General features: G+C 42.4%; 1 protein-coding gene across 1 annotated transcript in view; it reads left to right on the top strand.

The window, feature by feature from the left end:
* Positions 1-7020: 7020 nt before the first annotated feature.
* The window catches only part of CHN2 (chimerin 2), a 157011-nt gene continuing 142288 nt past the window's right edge, over positions 7021-21743 (top strand). Inside the window, exon 1 of the mRNA XM_081883384.1 lies at positions 7021-7570. Coding sequence (XP_081739510.1) covers positions 7522-7570 — 49 coding nt within the window. The 5' untranslated portion in view covers positions 7021-7521. The remainder of the gene's footprint in view (positions 7571-21743) is intronic.

Genomic DNA, 21743 nt, shown 5'->3' with positions numbered 1-21743 from the left:
CCAGAGTCGGCCACGACTGGATGTAATGATCAGGGGTCCCTTTACCTTTATCTTACCCAATAACATGGTTATAACATAATAAAAGCAGATGACCAGCTTATATAGAGCATATGAAGTCTGGTTCAGAATCTTAAAAACACAGATGTTAAGCCTCAGATAATTTTTAAAGAAGTCGTCACTTGATGTTGTAATTGCCATAAAGAAGGCAGGTCTAGAGAGACCATTCCACAACTAGGTTGCTACTACTAAGAAGGAATACTGGCAGTCCTTCTGACCCCACACTTTCTTGTCCCAAGTTCCCAGCATAAATAATATTCTCTGCTTTAGTTTTGGATTCCTGCTTGCATTCTTTCCTCTGGCATTCTTTACCACATTGCCTTCTTGTTTATGGGAGCTCAGCTTTTCCTTGATTTTGTAATCACTTGGAGGACAACGATCTTGATAGGGAACAACATAATCTTTTGAGCTGGGGTTGAGATTGTTTTTAGGCTTTACATAAAAATTGCATCCCTCCTTTGTTGTTTTACCTTCCTCTTGAAATACACTTCTTAATCATATTGCTTTCTTTGTTATGCACAGCCTGTGGAATGTTTTATGCTCTTAATTTACCCAGAGTTTGTAGAGTCAGTATGCGACGGACGTCATAGATCAGTCATCATAGATACTTATCTTACCACATGAACAAAAATCATCAAGGGGAGTCAGGTTAAGATTTGTGACATGCTTATTATGAGTTAATTGCAACCTGAAGTGGACAGTTAAGCCAGCATTGGCTGCTGCTAATTACAATAGCAATACAAGAGGAGAAAAACTAGTTTAGGAAGCGTGAAAAAAAAATGGAAGTGTATGAGGCTAAACAGGCAGAGTATAGTCATGTTACCTTAGTGCCACAAAATTTTCCTGCTTCCTTTCTCCATTTTTTCTTACAGCATATGGTCAGTGGCTCTGGATTTCTTAACTCTTACAGCTCTTGTTCTTTCTGCCCTCTTTATTGACATTTCCCATCTTTCCGACATGTTGCCTTGAATTGACACTTCACAGCCTTTATGTAGCTGTATACACTTCAAATCTTATGTATACATTTGTTTTCCTGGATATTTATTAGTGTGGTATTCTCAGTGCTGCTGAGTGGTAGCACATAGGCATAAGAGACAGACAGACAGACAGACATTTTAGCCCTCCATCACCTACTGTCTCAAAATTGATTGACAAGAAGGCGCATGGGTGAACTGGCTTGCACAGCACAGCTAGTCATGGGCTGGATTTGACCGATAAACTGAATTTAAAAATAGAGCTGAAATAAATGAGTTAATTAACACCAACAGAAGTAAATATCAGATTGAGGAACATATTTATTTTCCAGTCTGTCAGTAAACTCATAGCTTGCAAAAGAGAAAGTGTTAAATATAGAAGGGATATATCCATCGGTGATGTGGGGAAGGACATTCAGTCTCAGGGCACCCAGAACAGAGTATCAGCAAATTGATCCAAAACCTTTGTGCTTCTATAGTCAGGCTGCAATGCTGGCATTATGCCAATGCAGTTTTGGCACCATGTCTGCTGTGTGGCATAGATATTGATGCACACCCTCATATACACTTCCCTAGTAATGCTTTGGAAATGCAGGTAGGAAGCGCAGCAAGGCCAGGAAATTGCTATAGACAATTTTGGAGACAATAGATGCAAGGAGTAGATATGCAGTGCTGATGAAAAGGTTCTCTGAGTTTCACAAAATGCACATCTCATCCTTTTACCTGATTCTCCCAATATTGCTTCTCAGTGGGCCTTTCTGCACATTGTTTTCTGTGTGAAATATACGTACATTTCTTTCTCTCTGTGCCCTCTACTAGTCTTGCCTCGAGGCTGTGATTCCGTTGTTAAGGACATCGCATTTCCCCTGCACTCAAATCACAGCAATTTGAACCTTAGGAAAAATGCAGTCCTTACACCCAATATATAGCAAATTAATTATGACTGCGGAATGTAAATAGGAACTTATTTGGACATTATATGTATTAATTTTATTATTTATTTGCTCATTTCGTTTCTGTCCCACCCTTCATCACATATGATCTCAGGGCAGCTAACAATAGAAAATCCCAATACCATTGAAACAGCAAAAATTAAAACCATATATCACAGTTAAAGGCTCCAGTACAATCTCAGCAATACAACAAGCCTGCACTAATAATTTCACAGCTGGATACAAAAGCTCAGAGCCCTACAAAGGTCTGGGCAAAGAGGAACATCTTCAAGCTGCATAGAAAGATATAGTGATTGCACTCACCTCTGAGGATAAGGAGATTTATAAACCAGGTCTGTAACTGGTCTACAGTCAAGCTAGAGGAATGAGGGAATGACTTGAAGCAACTTCATTCTTCAGAGCCTTTAATAAGAAACTTTTGCAGTGACTCGAATGCCCCTGGAACTGGATCATGTGAATTTAGGGGAACTTCTTAATACTAAGGGAATATAACTAAATTACAAACTCTATCATTACAAGGAAGGACAGATCGTGAAGCTGAGGCTCCCATACTTTGGCCACCTCATGAGCAAAGAAGACTTCCTTTAGTTTTACCTGCTTCCTACATGTTAGGTCCGTATAGTTAAAGCTATGGTTTTCCCAGTAGTGATGTATGGAAGTGAGAGCTGGGCCATAAAGAAGGCTGATCGCCGAAGAATTGATGCTTTTGAATTATGGTGATGGAGGAGACTCTTGAGAGTCCCATGGACTGCAAGAAGATCAAACCTATCCATTCTGAAGGAAATCAGCCCTGAGTGCTCACTGGAAGGACAGATCCTGAAGCTGAGGCTCCAATACTTTGGCCACCTCATGAGAAGAGAAGACTCCCTGGAAAAGACCCTGATGTTGGGAAAGATGGAGAGCACAAGGAGAAGGGGACGACAGAGGACAAGATGGTTGGACAGTGTTCTCGAAGCTACCAGCATGAGTTTGACCAACCTGCGGGAGGCAGTGGAAGACAGAAGTGCCTGGCGTGCTCTGGGGTCACGAAGAGTCGGACACGACTAAACGACAACAACAAATCATTACAAGGTGCTTATATATGATGTCATAAGTGAATTTCCTTTCCGCACGTGCCTGCATTATTTTCTAAACTTGAGGTGGTATGCGCTTGCTGCTATATACCTTCAGCTTCAGAGGACTCAGCCAGAGATATATGAAGAAAAAGAGATTTCTCTCTCCTGTTGTGTGACTCGTTAATTTGGAAGCAGGTAATCTACCTGTTCTACCCAGCCTCCCTCATTTAACTAAGTCAAAGAGATATGCACCAGTGAGGCTATTGTCCCATGTATTGTCTACACATGGGATATTATGCTATTGACATTTGAAGGGACTTTTAAAACATTGTGGCATGTATTATTGACTGATTGTCTGGAAAAGCCCCGTGGGCATTTTCAAAATGTTGGTAGCAAAGATGTCACTTTAGAGATTACCCTTGGTAACTTGTGCAGTAAAGTGTTAACAGAGAAGACTGTTTATTATATTGCACAACAAACTAATTTTGCATTTTTATTCATACTGAGATTACCTTTTGTTTCTTTTAGCAGTCCGCTGTGACTTTCTTTGACCTATCGATTTCATGGTGTTGAATGTTTCCCACTTAATATGGATGCTATTTGTGTTGTGTGTGCAGGTTTTTCTTTTGAAATCTGTTGTTTAGTCGTTTAGTGGTGTCCGACTCTTCGTGACCCCCATGGACCAGAGCATGCCAGGCACTCCTGTCTTTGAAATCTATTTCCCTAAAAATTAAAAAACAGAACATTTGAGAAGCATTCAGGTTGTAAAGGCTTTTTGAAATACACTCGTACCTTGGAAGTCAAACGGAATCCGTTCCGGAAGTCCGTTCGACTTCCAAAACATTCAGAAACCAAAGTGCAGCTTCTGATTGGCTGCAGGAAGCTCTTGCAGCCAATCAGAAACTGCGGAAGCCCCGTCAAACCTTTGACTTCCAAAAATAGTTCACAAACTGGAGCAGGCACTTCCGGGTTTGCAGCATTCAGGAGCCAAAACATTTGAGAACTAAGCTGTTTGAAAACCAAGGTACGACTGTAAAACCATTTTGACCATGCATCTCAGTAGGGACTGTACCTATCTAACTTCATATAGATGGGCCCACAAACAACACTGAAAGCAAAACTCTGCATTGACATGAATCACGCTTCTGGTCCATAAAGCAATTGACTTTGGCTGTACAGGGGAACCTGGGCCTAAGTTATTCAGGGCTTTGTATATTACAACCAGAACCTTGAACCTGGTGTGGTAGCAGACATTACTAATAACTAAATACTGTATTGCATGAGCTATACTGAGCTGCCACCAGAGGGGTTCCTGAACTGTTCCATAACTGTTCCCTATACAGACAGTGTTTCATTCAATTACAAATAAAGCAATGCTGTATTGTACATATCGGTGAAGAGCTAGCAATTAGCAAAGCAAGCACATATATTTCATTGTCAGGTCTCAGCCTTATTTTTTTGTTTTTGTTTTATTATATATTTTGCATTTTCATTTTGTGTGTTTATGTTGTGAACCACCCCGTGATCTCTGAATGAAGAGCAGTATGCATATTTAATAAATATTAATAAAAAGGTGCATGGTGGCAGTTTCAAAAGATAATGGAAGGCAGGGAAAGAACAATGTGTTCATACGGCAGTCACAGCTTAATGCCTGTTGCAGAGGAAACTTCTGTAGTCTACGAACTGAAAAACTAAAAGGAGCTGCTTCTGGAAAAGATTTTGAGGTCCAACTTCAGCCACCACTGACTCAAATTGAGCGCTGAAACTAACTGTTCTGTCACCACTGTATTGGATGTCAGTATTGCCGAGAACATCATTATATGTAAATTTCCCAAGGCTAAACTCTGGGAATTGAAACAGCTCATCAAAAAAAGGGTGATTAGGTAGCATGGCTCTTGTGAGATTCTTCCTGGCATCTATATTTCATTTTACAGTTAAGGTTGCAAACAAGCAAACCCCTTCCCCTCTTTTCTTTTTTTGGCAGGGCTCCTCTGACTTTAGGATCAGATACAGTATGTCTCTGAATACCTGTTTCTGAGGAGCACAAACAGGGGCACTGCTGCTGTGCTCATGTCCTTCTTGTGGACTTCCTAGAGGCAACTGGTTGTCTACTGTGAACAGGATGCTGGAGTAGGTGATCCAGCAGGGCTCTTCTTAGGTGTTTAAATTTAACTTTCAAAATGTAACAATAACAGTAACCAAAGGAGGTATTCTAGCTGTCAAAGCTACAGTATTACAGTATATCTGGGGCATATTCTGCAATCATAGGTAGACAGTTCAAAGGCACGTTAATGTAAGTTATATCTAAACTGATCATTTTTTGATTGGGGAGATTATCTTAAATACAGTATATTAATCCAGTCAAACCGCTGGAGAATCACAGCAGCTGCTGTGTCTGCAGCGTCTGGCAGCTTGTAACTGCTGCTTCCTGCGTTGTTTTAGTGGCACAAAAGTGACCTCCATACAAGCCTAGGCAGTGTGTATGGAGGTCCTGGGCTGTCTTCTCGTCCTCGCTGATATGGTCCAAAGGGAAGCAGAGATATGTTTGGCACCAGCTTGGCTGCAGCTAGTTGCCAGAAGGAGGCGAACAAGGCGCTATCCAACCTCCTTGGGGGTTCCATTCCGGATTTGTGTAGGGTTTACTCCTTAGCCTTTTCTTCTCCCGAAAAGGCAGCAGGTGTCCCTCACGTTTACTCCTGAAGCCTTCCTCATGAATGAGCATGGCCACTATTACAGGAGTATAAAGAAATTATAATAATATAATAATATAATATAATATAATATAATATAATATAATATAATATAATATAATATAATATAATATAATAATAAATAAGACCATGTGCAGTGCTTGCAATGGAGGGAATCGATCCCAGGGCCGGATTTAGGTTTGATGAGGCCCTAAACTACTGAAGGTAATGGGGCCCTTTTTATGTCCAGCTGTCCTTTGTCAACAACAAATTGTCGCTGTTTTTTGTCTTGAATATATGCTATATGGTAATTTATGAACCAAATAGGTATCTAAAGCCATTTGCACATGTTGCCATGCAACAAGTCCATGCAGAATGTAGGCACCCTATATATAGAAATGAACAAACCAGGGATATTTTAGGGAGCAGGCTAGCAGGCAGGGCCCATTCCTTACATCAAAGAAGCCTACACAACACAAAACACTGTTGCTGTAAGTAGGTTTTATTTTATTTGTTTTTTATCTTATATTTTGGAAATGTACATCCAGGTTTTTTTTCTCCCCTTTAACTTTTTGGGGGCACCACAGAGAGTGGGGCCTTAAGCTATTGCTCGTTCAGCTTATCCGTAAATCGGACACTGATGGACCCCAACTGGCAAGAAGAGTTGCAGAGGGGGCTCTTGCAGGCCAGCCCTCCTTTCTGATCTAGGCAATTCGGAGGCAACAGCATCCCCTCAGCAGAGGGCTGCCGTGCCTCACCGAGGGAGGGAAAACCCCGCAGGTAACTGAAGGAAGGCAGGGACGCCTAAACAAAAGACTGCTAGTTTTACCGAAAGAGAACAGCATGTTCCTATGCTCTTGTGGCAAACGCAGCTTGTTCGGAAGTCTGCTTAGGGGAATGGGAGATGCCGAGAGAGAGAGACTCCCATAAAGTAAATTATGAAAGAAGACTTGGAGGGGGGGGGAGGAGAGAGAAGCGCGAGCCCTAGCCCAGCGGCGGAGGAGGAGGTGGTGGTGGGATCCTTTCTCCCTCCGCACGAGAGCCGGGAAGTTCCACACCAGCGCCAGCCGCCTGGGGAAGCGCCTCCTCGGGCTTAGCCTCCCCTCCCCGCCCCCCGCCCGGAGGCGGCGCCACCGGCAGCCTCGGCTTCCCGAAGCTGGACCAGCCTTGGCACATGGAAGGAGCGGCGCCCCGCCGGTGCCCGCTTGCAAGCGCTCGGCCGCTCGCCTCGTTTTCCCGCCCCGGGCTGGGCGCCCTCAGTAGCCCGCCCTGAGGGCAAGAGCAGCAGCAGCCCGTGCGCCTCTCCTCCGCTTCCTTTGTGTTTGCGCGCGCGAGTGAGGGGAGCTGAGGCGGCGGCGGCGGAGGAGGAGGTGGAGCCGCTCTCTCTCCCTCGCTTGTCAAGAGTGAGGCGCTCCGGCGGAGGGAGGGAAGGCGAAGGCAGGGAGCTGGCGGGGCGGCTCCAGAGTCTCTCCTCTCCTCCTCCTCTCCGGCGGAGAGAAAGGAACTGGACGCAGCGCGGGGCCCTTCGCCGGGCAGCCCGGGCGGCTTCTCCACCGCCTCGCGGAGGCTGAAAGGGGCGCGAGCGGAGCGGCGGCGGCAGCAGCAGCACGTTGTTTGGCTGGGCGGCAAGGCGAGCCCCGGCGCCAGCGGTAGCGGGTGCTGTTGCTGCTGCTGCTGCTTTGCTCAGCGCGGCTCCGGCACTTTGCAATGGGTCGGGGGCGGCAGCCGGAGAGCAGCAACAGCAGCAGTAGCAGCACCTGGGCTAGTCACTAAGGAACCCAAGAGGAAGAGGATGGCCACCTCCAGCAACTCCAGTTTGTCGGGCTCCTCGGTTTCCTCCGGTAAGTTAAAAAAAAAAAGAGTGAATTACGGCAGGATTTGCCGCCTGATTACCTCCCGGAATGCTGTTTATTTATGTTAGTTAGATGGTCGGACCTGGCCGCGAGGAGGATCTCTTTGGCACCAAGTTATTTTCCTTTCCTTTCTTCCACTTTGCATGCAAAAGGGCAGGAGGAGTAACAGAAAAGAGCAGGTGAGGTGCGTGCTTTCCTGCATAGATTTGGGGAAAGTGCAGCATGCTAAATCCTTTTTGTCCGTCGATGGTTCTATCCCTGGTTTGCAAGAGGTTGCTGAACCCAACCTGACAGTTACGATTCGATCCGGGGGTGGGGATGGAAGATGCCAGCGTTAAACCTCTGACACCGTAACACATTCACACCCTGCTCAAGCAAGAAGATGAATTAAATCACGTTGTTGGTCTTATTCAGAGTAGACACCTTGAAATGAATGGACGTGACTGAAGTCCATTGATTTCAACCTCACTACTTGCGAGTATGACTATTTTGAATAATGCAAGCCATTCTCTCGTCATTGCTCGGAACACCAGCAGTTTCTAAAAATATCTGTGCTTGGCTGAGCAGTTCCTCCCAAGTGTGATTACACCTGTTCAGTTACCAAGTCCTATGGAGCAAGCAGTTGCAACCCACTTTGACATTCTTCTTCATTTTCTGTCATAGGTGGATTAGTGTGTGTGATGGTAAGCCTTCCATGCAGGGCTGAGCCAAACTCATAGGTGATGTGTGGCAATTTCTTGCTTATATTATCTGGGAGGTGAACTAGTAGCGTGCAACATGGAAAACAGTGCTTCTCAAATATGGAGGAAGGCAAGTCAAGCTGCATCAAGATTCTTATTATTCCATTCTTTACTATAGCTTCTGAGTTTCGTGAATAGATTTGAGAGTGATGTTATCAAAGCAGACAGCTTGTACGTAAATGCCTTTCCCCAAAAGAAAAGGTGGGCAACCATTCCTATGCTTGTTTATTCAGTCCTACTGACTTCAATAGACTTCAATAGACTAAGTATACGTAGGATTGCAGCTGCACAATGCAATTCCTTACTTGGAAAGTTGTCCCATTGCATCCATTGAGTTGTGTGCATTGTAAGTGTGTTTAGGATTGGAGCCTAAGTTAAAGGTTTTCTATTTCTGCTGAATACTCCCACTGTAAATGTTCAGTAAAGAATTCTGTCACCTTCTTGAAAGCTTTTCTTTTCGTTAATAAAATTAGACACAAGTGTTTCCTTCATTAAAGCTGTAAAAATTAGTGCTAGTAGTAGAAAACTTCAGTGTGTATGCTTATGAGGACTAGAATTGGAATGGTGTTTTTGGCAAGATGAAGCTGTAAGCAGTCATCACCTGAGAACAGCTTGTTTAAAAGCCCATTAGTCAGGTTCTCACTGAATGCTGTTTTGTGAAATTAAAAAAAACCTAGCACTCTAACATGTGATGAATCTTGCACATTAAAATTGTGAGATTCACGTGGGGAGAGGTAACACATTCTTGAATCAAGAGAAGCTCAAATTTCTGTGGTGAGTCCAAAATACATATTTTTAAAATGCCGAAGTTCATGTTTCACATGAACTAGAACTTCAGAACCTGTATCTTATACTGAAGGGCAGGATTCGAAAAGCTGAAAGCTGGTATCTAATTTTTGATATGTTTGAACCCAGATAAGGTAGATAGTTCATATATGATTAAGTTTAGCAGTTATGCGCAATCTCCATTCTTTTTCTCAATAGCTTTTTAAAGAGTAGAATAAACAGGACAATCTTACACAGAGTTAGACCAATGGACACTCATGAGGTACAGTGGTACCTCAGGTTACATACGCTTCAGGTTACAGACGCTTCAGGTTACAGACTCTGCTAACCCAGAAATAGTACCTCAGATTAAGGACTTTGCTTCAGGATGAGAACAGAAATCGTGCTCCGGCAGCAGCGGGAGGCCCCATTAGCTAAAGTGGTGCTTCAGGTTAAGAACAGTTTCAGGTTAAGAACGGACCTCCGGAACGAATTAAGTATTTAACCCGAGGTACCACTGTACTTCAGCATTTCCTCTGTTGACTAAACCTGTGGTCCAGTTCATGCGGATAGTATACTCTTGCCACTAATCTACATTACTCAGAAGGCTTCCTTATGTGCCTATATATCAAAAGACAGATTAAGATAATTCACAGTAAAATGAGGGAAATGGGTAATTCTGTGGAAGTGGAAAAAAAGAAGCACTCAGGTCTCCTCCAGATGACCTATTTAGTCAGCATTCTTCCTGTTTTGCTCGAACAAAGCTTACATGGTAGTTAGATTATGTCTGGTCTTTATTGAGCATTGCTTCCAATTTGTTTAGGGTGCAGTTATTTGACAATGAGCATGCATCCTGACTAGCTGGTGGGGCAGGAATGGGGGAAGTTGCACATCTCCATGTTAATAATCCATTCACCCCTCACTTTTCAGGGCAGTTCTCCATCACTTTCCTAACTGCAATAATTCTTTTTTTAAAAAAAGTGGATTTGTTGCCCTTGGGTTACAGAGCCCTATTTGCATATACTTACATTTCCGCTGAGTAGAGCTTAATATCAAGGTTGTGGGTTCGAGACCCATATTGGGCAAAAAGATTTCTGCAATCTAGGCAGTTGGACTAGATGACCCTGGTGGTCCCTTCTAACTCTCCAATTCAATGATTCTATGCATGTGAATCACCACAAAATCTGGAGGCATCTGGAGGCATACTGAGTACCATACATATTCAGCTTGGAAGCTGGAAGAGGTGGGGCAGCATGGGATAAGATGAGTTGAGAGGAATCAAATCTTTGGGGCATTTTTGAAAAAAAAATATAACTTGGCATCTTTATGATGTTTAAATTAAAATGCTTCTATGGTTTATATAGTACCATAGGGCTCAAGGACTGGTGTAATTATATCATGCTCTGGCATATGAAGGATTAACTAAGTGTTCAAGAGCTTAATGTCACGAGACATTCTTATTCCCATTTGTAAATATTTTAAATATTCCCCCTGCATTTCTGCTCTTAAATGGAACGCATTTGTATTCCTCGCTATGCCTCAGTTTTAAGCTCCGTGTTGTTTCATGTCTGATGGGGTGTTATTCCTCATTTTAGAGTGTATCTTTACTCAAACAGAAGTATGTCCAATAAAAGATGTAACCACCATATCTGTTTCATATACTTTTCAGTAAAAATGTCAGTATTTTTTCCCATTAAGTGATGTTTCCAGTCTATGTGGGTCCAGCGTATCTGACTTCATGCAGCTGCATTTTGGCTGTCTGTGGTTTTTATTTCTCAGAACTCAGCAAGTTTCTGAGCATTTTCTAATAGCATCTAACTACATAGTCCAGTTTTTAAAAATGAACAGCCAGAGCATAGTTGGGTTTAAGAAGAATAATTTTGCAGATTATATATAATTATTTCTTCTCATTTGACTTTCCATCATAAGACGTTCTGCTTCTTGCAGAGGACACATTTTCTATGGACAAAGTACAGAATCAATATAAAATACGACTGTTACTGTTCTTTCTACTGCTTTGATAGATGGGGGTCATTCATGCGCCATTCAGGGAGCGTTGATTTAAGAAGCAGTAGGAGAACTAGGGTGAAAAATTGGCACACCAACTCCCCCCAAAAGCTGCAAACTGCGCCTCAAAGATCAAGCCATATATTTATAATTGAAATAAAATGAAACAATATAGTGGATTCTTTTTGGTTCGGAATAATTACATACGCTTTCTGAATGGTAGGTAAAAAGCAGGTTGCACCTACCAAATTGTATGGTAGGTGAAAAACAGAGTACCCAGGGCAGCAGACCAGACAGAATGGCATTCATGCAGTTTCTCTTTGACTTTGTGCTGGCAGTCGAATGCAGATTGGGCAATTGAAATTGATGTGGAGTTTTTGTGCAACAAACCTGCTTCTCAGAATTACTGGACTATTTGCGATAGGGAATGTGATGGGAAAATGTACACTAAAGTGTGGAATAACAGTCGCATCATGCAACCTTGTCTAACCTCACTGCAAACAAATTGGGATGAACGTTCAATAGGTTGTCTGGAGGTGACCCTCTTTGCTGAAATTAGCAACCAAGACTGGCCTGGAAGCTTTTAGAAATATTAGGCAACTGCTCAATCTTGCCTAAAGAGATCAGCTGGCACAACTGGTCTCTGAAATGCCCTAGTTTCTTCACATACCTATTTCACATTCCTCAGGATATCAGTTCAACACTTGGTGTGGGCTTGATCCTGACAAGCTTGGGTAGTTTTGCCCTTTGGGTGCTTGCCAGAGCACAAGTACAACTAGTCCTAGGCAAAAAGTGGCAAATTACAAGGCAGGATTCTTTAATTCTGAGCGTGCTTAATTAAAAACTTGTTTGGAATGTATAAGACATAATAGACACAAAGGTAATCTACATCTGCATACGTTTATTACCTACTCTTATAATTCCAAATGCCATTTTAATCACACCTAAACACTTTCCAAATTATTGTTGAGAGGGCAGAATCCGCTCAGGGATGGAGGCATTCATGCTGTCACCTATCTATCAGTTATCATTTTGATTCTCCTTTTTGTAATTCCAAAAGGCATGAAATTATTCTGTCTTCCACTTGATGTATTTATAGCTAGCATGCATTGCATAGATGAAAGGCCTGAGCAATCAGGTGAAAAATTGTGTGCTACTAGATATGGTTTGGGTTAGGAATTTTTGCTCTGGTAGCTGTGCTAGAAGCGGTTCAGTATTTTGCCTGATCCTGTGACCTGCTGCACAGGAACAGTGGCTTGTGCAGATGTTCCAACTGCAGTGTAAAGGCACAACCCCAGCCCCTTTCACTGACGGTAGGAACACATCCCATGCCTTCCCACTTGCCCAATACTAAAATTGGGATGCTCACCTTTCAAGGCTGTGCTCCTGCGTGGGTCATGTGACTTGCATGAGAGCACAGCCCCCAAAATGGGCTGTCCCACTTAAATCGGGACAGTTGGGGGGGGGGTATGATGCATGTAGAGAAAAATTGTAAAAAAAAAAAAGTTTCATTTTAAGGTATAAATAGATAAAGAAAGATACACCACATACTAACATGCATTTCTTGGGACTAATAACTTTTGTGATAAATTTGCAAGACTAAGGACATTTTTCACGGCATGTGACATGAGCTGGGAATCAGCGTGTATTTACATGATTAGAATGTGCCATTTTAATTAAAATGCATCTCTGGGTTATTTGTGGGGCCTGTCTGGTGTTTTTACATGTGTAGAATGTGTGCTTTTATTTAAAACGCATCTCTGGGTTATTTGTGGGGCGTAGGAATTTGTTCATATTTTTTTTCCAAAATATAGTCCGGCCCCCCACAACGTCTGAGGGACAGTAGACCGGACCCCTGCTGAAAAAGTTTGCTGATCCCTTAACACATGCCATGATTTTTCAGCTAAACTTTGATGGCTAGAGTGAAAGACCAGGCTCAAGCGAAGCTATATTACACCTGAACTTTTAAGGATTTATGCGGGACATTACATGCATGTTTAAGAACAAGGATGTTTTGGTGCCGTGTGATATCTCTAGAGCCATCTGTGTGCTCCAGGTCCCCAAAAACCCTCATCTGTATGAGAAGGTTAAATGGGTCTTCCCGTTTTAGATAAGCTAATACACAACCTGTGCATGAAAGTAGCATGTGAAAATAAAGGAATAAAAGTATTATCTGAACTGTACCTGGTATATAGGTCTTTCCCCTGTTATGAGGTGCTGTTTGTGGTGGTGGTGGGAAGCCGAATTTGAAATGGTGTTTAAGGTCTGCCTGTGGAAAAGTGAAGGGTGAGACCCCTGGAAGGGTGGCCACAGTTATGAACCACTGTTTGTTACAACCTGTTGTCAGGATCCCCAGTGGTGAGCTGGGATTAGTTACTGAGAAAAAACCTGCCCCCTTTACAGGGTAGTATACCAGGAAGTTCCCTTAAGTCTCTAACAGCAGTATACATGCACTTATCTTATTCTTAATAAAACTTTATATTCTGCAAAGCTTCTTGAAGTTAAGAATCTACAGATCTTCTTGATGTTAGGATGCCACAAACTATGCAGGTAGAGTTCCTGCTCTAATAATTATTGTGCTTTCTGAAGCAAATAGGCTTGGGTAGGCTTCCTCAACCTTGGCCCTCCAGATGTTTTTGGCCTACAACTCCCATGATCCCTAGCTAGCAGGACCAGTGGTCAGGGATGATGGGGATTGTAGTCTTAAAACATCTGGAGGGCCAAAGATTGAGGAAGCTTGGGCTTGGGCAATCCGACTCTGCTGATTAGGAAGTAATATCAGTCTAGTAAGTGCCCTTGAGAGGCTGGCTTGTGTCTTGGGCAATAGGGGTTTCAGTTGGCTAATGTGCTTAAGGGAAGGAACAATACTGTATATTAATGGCAGAAGTTGTAGTTTGGGTGCAGAAGGCCCCAGATTCAGTTGCTGTTATTTCCAGTTCAAAGGAACAGGTAGAATGCGATTTGGAAAGCCTGCTGTTGGAAATCCTGGAGAACCACTGGCAGAGTAGTCTAGATCAGGATTCCCCAACCTGGTGCCCTCCAGATGTTTTGGATTCCAACTTGCATCGTCTCTAACCATTGGCAAGGCTAGCTGGGGCTGATGAGACTTGGAGTCCAACATCAGCTGCAGAGCACTAAGCTGGAGAAGGCTGGCATATGTGCAGGTTGGTTTTCAGCAGGATTTGAATACCAAATGGGTCATTCCTAATTCAAAAGTTCTTCATCTGTTCCCCTCTTGGGCTGTTATGGAGAGCTTCTACAGAATTTTGAATTCAGCTGGGTGGTAGCAGTGGAAATATGGGAAATTCCTTGGGCAAAATAAAAGAATACTCTGTTTACATAATACATAGAAACTAAGGGTTTCTGGAAGTCAAATTGGCTTTTCCAAGAAAAACGTGATTGAATAGTTCTTTCCCCAAAACTACTTTGCCTTCTGCGGTGGGTGCCAAACTCCAGTGGTTACTTAGCTTTTCTTTTTAGAAATCTTTCTATGTTACATAAAATGAAACAACTTGTAAGAATAAATACTACCCTTGATTTTAGCCAAAAGACCGATGAAGTAATGAAATGAGGCAACTTAAAACATAGGTCAGATATTGTGATAGATCTAAATCATAGCTGTCAACCGTCCCTTATTTGGCGGGAAAGTCCCTTATCCCAGCGCCATGTCCCGCTGCTGTCCCTTATTGATGATGTCCCTTAAATTTCCTGGGTTTCAAAGGAAGCAGCTCTTCTCCCTCCCTCCCTGCCGGCCCGGGAGGAGGGAGGCTCCAACTGTGTTGCTTGGCTGCGTTGCTCACCCAATAAGGAGTCTAAGAACGACTGGGGGTGGCGCTTGCACGCCTTGCACCATCAAATCAGCCGTGTTGCCTGGGGACTCGCCTTTGCTCAGCGCTTCCCAGCGGAGAGGTGACGGTAGTTTTTCTTTCTGCATCCCCTTTGCCGGGTTGCTGCGCTATGGGAACCACCGCTTGAGGCTTCGTTCGGCTGCTGGCTGCGCTTTCTGCCTTTGGCTCGGAGGGGCTCAGAAGTCGAACATACCTGTGCTCTGAAAATCCCTTATTTTGGCTGCTGATCCCTTATTTCTGTGGCTGCTGGTCCCTTATTTTCCAATCTGTAAGTTGACAGCTATGATCTAAATATGTGTAGCTCAGGAAAATGTATTTGTAGGGCAATGCAATTCATTATTATTTTTCAAAATATAGTATGACCACCCACAAGGTCTCAGGAACAGTGGACCGGCCCCCTGATGAATAAGTTTGCTGACCCATGGCTCTTTATATCCATTTCCAGAGATTTCTGAAAAAACATTTCAATTCACAATGTTAGAAAAAAGCTTCAACATAAGAGAAATACAAGTTCAGCCTGCAGAGGTGAAAGGTGGTTTTGGAATTGTCTTATAGAGAAAACGTGGAATTCCTCTACCCACAATATAATTGCTTTTTCAAGAATTTATTCCCTTCAAGTACATCTACACTGTGTATTCTGCTGAAAAAACTGTAGCAAACAAACCATACCAAAGAATACCTATAATTCTTTAAAATCACATCAGTCATCATTTTAAAACCTAATGAAACAATGGCAACATAACAGAGAAAAGGTGATTGCGCTGAAATGGAAGTTTTCATCGGTGCTTCATTTACCAACACACAAACACATATAAGCACGATCTGGCCGTAGTATAAAACTATCTTAACACTGTAGTTCTCTGCATGCAGTATCTGTAGGTACCAAACGTGTTATGGGGCTTTCAAGCACATGCAGCTAGCCCCACTCCCAAGATGCCAATATAGAGGGGCTTATATAGGGATGCGGGTGGCACTGTGGGTTAAACCACATAGCCTAGGACTTGCCAATCAGAAGGTTGGCGGTTCGAATCCCTGCAACGGGGTGAGCTCCCTTTGCTCGGTCCCTGCTCCTGCCAACCTTGATGTTCGAAAGCACATCAAGTGCAAGTAGATAAATAGGTACCACTTTGGCGGGAAGGTAAAAGGTGTTTACGTGTGCTGCTCTGGTTCGCCAGAAGCAGCTTAGTCATGCTGGCCACATGACCCGGAAGCAGCTCAGTCATGCTGGCCACATGACCCGGAAGCTGTATGCTGGCTTCCGCAACCCCAGAGTCGGCCACAACTGGACCTAATGGTCAGGGGTCCCTTTACCTTTACTTTTATATACAGATACATGTGCACACATAGGGCTCCCTCCATGGGGACAGGAACCCTGCAAAGGGTTTGTGTGTAGGACCATTCCAGACTAGGCAACTGGGACAGCTGGCAAAAAGAAGGGTTTTTTCTTTGTCAGTGTTACCTCGGTTTAAGAACAGTCCGGTTTAAGAACAATTTGATTTACAAACACCGCAAAACCGGAAATAGTGTCCCGGTTTGAGAACTTTACCTCTATTTAAGAACGGAATCCGAATGGTGGAAGGGCACCGGCGGTGGGAGGCATCATTAGGGAAAGCACGCCTCAGTTTAAGAACGGTTTCAGTTTAAGAACGGACTTCCGAAATGGATTAAGTTCATAAACCGAGGTACCACTGTGTAACAATAGTGCTGTTCCACAGAGCTCCACTTCTCTGCACCATTAGGGTTGCTGTTCAAAGGAAAGAACAACAGGGAGTTTTAAACTAGAACACAGGCCTGGAAAACCTCCCAGATTTGCTGAGGGCAACTTGTTACTCAGGAAAGTCCATTCTCCCTCTGCATGCTTCCCAAATTGCTCTCATTTCAAATCGTTTTGCAAACTGTATATAAGAATCCACAGATATGGTATATACCAGGGGTGGCCAACTCCCAAGAGACTGCGATCTACTCACAGAGTTAAAAACTGGCAGTGATCTACCCCCTTTTGGGGGGGTGTAGGACAAAATTGTTGAGCTTTTTTTAGGGGAGCCAAAGTTATTGAGCTTCTTTGGGGGAGCCAGTGATCTACCACAGACGTCCAGTGATCTACCAGTAGATCACAATCTACCTGTTGGACGTGCCTCGTACAATATAAATTTCCTTGGAAACTTACCAATTTGGGATTTGGTGCATTTTCTTTAGTGACACGATGCCTAGTTATTCCATGGTAATTTGGGGTCTGCTTTTTTGTGCTTTTCGCTCCCAATATTGCAGTTTGAAAGCTGATTCCTTAATACCATCAAAGCTTATTAGAAACAAAGACTATGTAAATATTATGTATTCGTATTAGTAAATTAATCTTAATTAAATTAAATCCACTCAAGCACTGTGGTTTGCTGAGCAGCCAAATGAAACTAGCTGTTTAGACAAATGTAACAAATTTCCTCACAAAGGTTCCTGCTGCAGTCAACAGTAGCCAAGGACATAGCTCTAAGCAGGTCTCTGAAATGTTTTGTGTTTACAGTAAATGGTAAAATCCATTGGGGGGTTGTTAATGCTCAAGATATATCAATAATTACTTTACAAGCACAATCTTTCACAAAACCACAGGCTTGGAGAAAGTGGGGGGGGGGGGGAGGGAGACAGTCTGTTAAGTGGAAACATACAAATAATCCACAGATGCATTTTAAATAAAAGGACACATTCTACTCATGTAAAAACATGCTAATTTCCGCACTGTCCACGGGCTCGATTTAGAAGACCATTGGGCCAGATCCAGCCCCCGGGCCTTAGTTTGCATACCCATGAGCCAACCTATATAGGAGTAGCAAAAATGCTTGCCTTTAAATAATTTATTTGTTATTACTTGTCAAAATAGGATAGTACTTTTTAATTACAGTACTGACAATTGGGTTTCTATATAAATTTCATAGCTTCATTATCTTGCTACCTTAATTTTTTAAAATCTATTTCACACTTTGAACTTCAATATTTCTCATGCTTTCGTTTAACTAGGCTTTGTGGTATATCACCCTAAGCACTGGTTTGTTAATGTAGCTACCCAGTTAACAGTAAACATTCGTTACTTCTAAATGCGTATAACTGGGATCCTTGAATCAGTCCAGTTGGATTCCTTGACTCTACTAATCCATGTATACTTTTTAATTCTAGAACTCAGCCACTGAGAAACAGCCTGAGAAGTGGAAAGTACAACTCACTTTAATAAATGTCAGCTTAAGAAAGGAAATCATTTTTATTTAATGCCACAATAAGGAGAGCACAACATATAATATTTTGGAGTGTATTTTCAGAGTAAATAGGTTGCCAAGCAATCATATCAGATGGTGTTAGGGTTCAGTAGCAATTAAATGTGTGTGACGTTGGAGGGGGGAAGGTCATGTGTCTAAAATGCATGGTGTCAGTATTTTACAGGAGATGGTTTGTATGCTGAGAGACCTTCCTGACCTGATGCTGTCAGAACTTGGAGAACAAACACTGGGCCCTAAACACTAAGAAAATGATGAGATTGTACAGTATATAAGTTAACATCGTCCTTTAATAAGGCATCCTTTTTATTTTTGTTTCATCCGTTTTACCATATAATATACACTGTGCCGCTAGAGCAAGATGGCAGCTCTTAAATTGAAATTGTTTTCTTTCTGTGGTGATTATAATTAAAAAATGCGATTTGTACTTTACACTTCTCAAGGCATTTGCATATATGCAAAAAAGTGGTGGGAGTCAGGTCCACTCTAGTTTTAAGGTGGCAAGGTGAAAAGGAGGACACAATTGCTACACTTTTAATACTTTGGAAGAAGAGAGAATTTCAGACGGTGTTGCTTGTTATGTGAGCTACACCTGCTGGATTTTTCTTTCTTTCTACACAGCTGTTAAAAGTACAGGACAGGAGATCTGACCTCTTTTTTTATCAGGCATTCAAGCTGGAATTGCCCCAGGTGAGGAGCATGTGGCAGTCAAGATTTATTTATCTCAAGTTGTATTTTTCTAAATACAGTGGTACCTCGCAAGACGAAATTAATTCGTTCTGCGAGTTTTTTCGTCTTGCGATTCCCATAGGAATGCATTGAAAATCAAACTTGCAAGACGTTTTCTTCTTGCGAAGCAAGCCCATAGGGAAATTCGTCTTGCGAAGCAACTCAAAAAACGAAAAACTCTTTCGTCTTGCGAGTTTTTCGTCTTACGAGGCATTCATCTTGCGAGGTACCACTGTATGTTCCCTAGTTTTATACTAGTGTATATATAGGAACACAGTTCTCAACCATCACTACAATGGGCATTGCTTTCAGGTGGTTATGGTTGTATCAGTGGCTCTTACATGTGTTACTCATTGCACTGAACACAAATTTTAATAGATCCTCAGGGACAGATGGGTGCACGTAGAAAAAAAATGCACCCACTTTGGTGATTTTCAGTGCAATTTACTTCCAGATTAGTGTATTTAAGACCCCAGAATTCAGACTGTTTTTCTTCTATGATAAATGAGAAAGCATCTATATTAGTACCTACTGGTTATTCAGACATTTGGTGGTGTCAAGCTCTCCTAAATTCTTGGATTGCTTGTTGTATTTGATTCATACCAGATACTTCCTTTGAATTGAAAATGTAGAACAATAGCTCTTGTCTTTGTATGGGTTCCTTTTAGCTTATTTTGTGAATATGGAGTGCTGGCCCTGCTGTAATTGAAGCAGTCAGTTTGTAACAAATTAAGCATCAAAACATGTGGGCTTGAAAGTAGCTTTTGTTACGACATTTCATAAATATAATTACTATTATGACTTTCTGTCCTGTACAATATCTCTCTTCATTGTGTACACTGTATGAGCTGGGCTTTTAAGGCAAAGCCTAGAACAGACTCATTTGTTTAAGATCCCATGGGAAAATCAGGTACCGGGTGTGCCTCAGATCTACTGTTGCTTGTGCCAGAGAAAGAGGCAGATTATTACCATAAGAAACATAGTTAGTATTCTGTATTTTGAGCCTTCCTGACAACTTTAACCAAATTTGAAAAATAAGATATTTGATTCACGCTGTAACTACTAAGCAAAGCTTCAAGTGGTCAGTTTTGGAGATACTTGCTTTGTGGTAGTCTTACACAAGTGGGCACCTGTTAGCAACTTCTGAGGAAATGTGGAATGAGTTTGCCCAGAGCCAGTTGAGTAGCTGTTGTTTACAAAGGAACAAGCCATTGTTGATAATCCACAGCTCAAGACAGCACTTGTAGTGGGCAAGAGACTAGCTTCTTAGAGCTGATAAGGCAGCTTTTTGTGATGTGTGGCTACTATTTTGCAGCTGCTACAATAGCAAGATCCATATGGAGCCAGAGCTTATAAAAGGATCCAACATCCGACTGGGTTAACAAACCTTTCGCTTTTGGAAAGGATCTTGTTAAATCTAAAACATTGCTTAAAATGCATTTGCATTTCTCATAGAAGTCACATCATCTTCTGTGGAAATCTGCAGCCGAATCCAAGAGATATGGAGACTAGCTGTGGAGAGATTGAGAAGTTATTTTAATATACTTGGACTTATGCTTGGTTATTTTTATATAACATTGACTAAGGACCAGGTCTCCATATTAATACCAGTTCCCCATTACTTGAATTACATAATACTGTCTGGTGTAATTTGCTCCATTTTTGTTGGTAATAATGTGCCTGATCTTAACTGTATTGACCTCATTACATTTTCAAGATGTTGTTCAAACCATTTGCCAATCTATACAATTCTTTGTTCTACTGATGGTGAGTTTAAACTACAGAGACACTCATTGATTTGCTTGCTTTTCTGCTTCTCATAAGCCATATGTATCCCAAATATTTTTGGCTCCCACTTTTGTGGTCAATGCCTTAGTTCAAGTTGCTTTCTCTAATTTAAGTGGTATTTTTTGTCTGAGTTAAGAGCATCAATACTGACTTGGACCCCCCCCCCCAAAAAAAATTGGTGGTTAGTTTCTATAGTTATGACATGTGCAGCATTTTAGAAAGTCGTATCTGGATTCTTTTATTTTATTTCTAAGGAGCATCAGTAGTTGCCAGTGATGTGCCACTGTTCTTGTGACACCAGCATCATTGCAGTTTACCTGGACAGAGGTGGGATAGAGCAGAGTGGCAGCAAGATTAGACCTGCGCAGATGTACTGTGCTCCTGCACAGAACTGTATCTACTGGTACGTACACATAACCCCAAAATTGCTGCTGCTCTACGCCGCCCCAGGCTCTTCAGGTAAACTCACGTTGGGTAGGTGCCTCTGTGGTTGTGCCCCATCACGCTGACTGCTATTGAGGAACAGCCATGGTTGCACATTCATGTTACATGCACCTGTTAACTCAGAGTTACATTTGATGCATCTGTTCAAGTGGACTGTGGTTCATGAAAGCGAAGGCCATAATAAATTGATTAGGTGCCACAAGACTGGTGGTATTTTTTGCTACAGCAGATTCACATTCCTACCCTTCTGGAAATGGTTACAACTCTGGTGTGATTCCTTTAATGTAATTACACAACAGTCATACCTCATGTTGTGTTAGGTTCATGTTACGTCTTTTCGGCTTGCGAATGCGGCAAACCCAGAAGTGTATACTTCCGGGTTTCGCTGCGTGCACAAAAAAGCATTCTGCGCGCTTTGCGCATGCACAGAAGCATTCTGCATGCTTCACGCATGTGCAGAAGCGCTCTATCGCGCTGCGTGTGTGCGCAGAAGCAGCACTCTAGTTACAGACTTTTCGGGGTGCGAATGGCACCCCAGAATGGATCGAGTCCATAACTAGAGGTACCACTGTACATCCTC

The sequence above is a fragment of the Podarcis melisellensis genome (genome assembly GCF_964234715.1).
Source record: "Podarcis melisellensis genome assembly, chromosome: 12".
Classification (NCBI taxonomy): domain Eukaryota; kingdom Metazoa; phylum Chordata; class Lepidosauria; order Squamata; family Lacertidae; genus Podarcis; species Podarcis melisellensis.
This window is presented reverse-complemented; position numbering and strand designations above follow the sequence as displayed.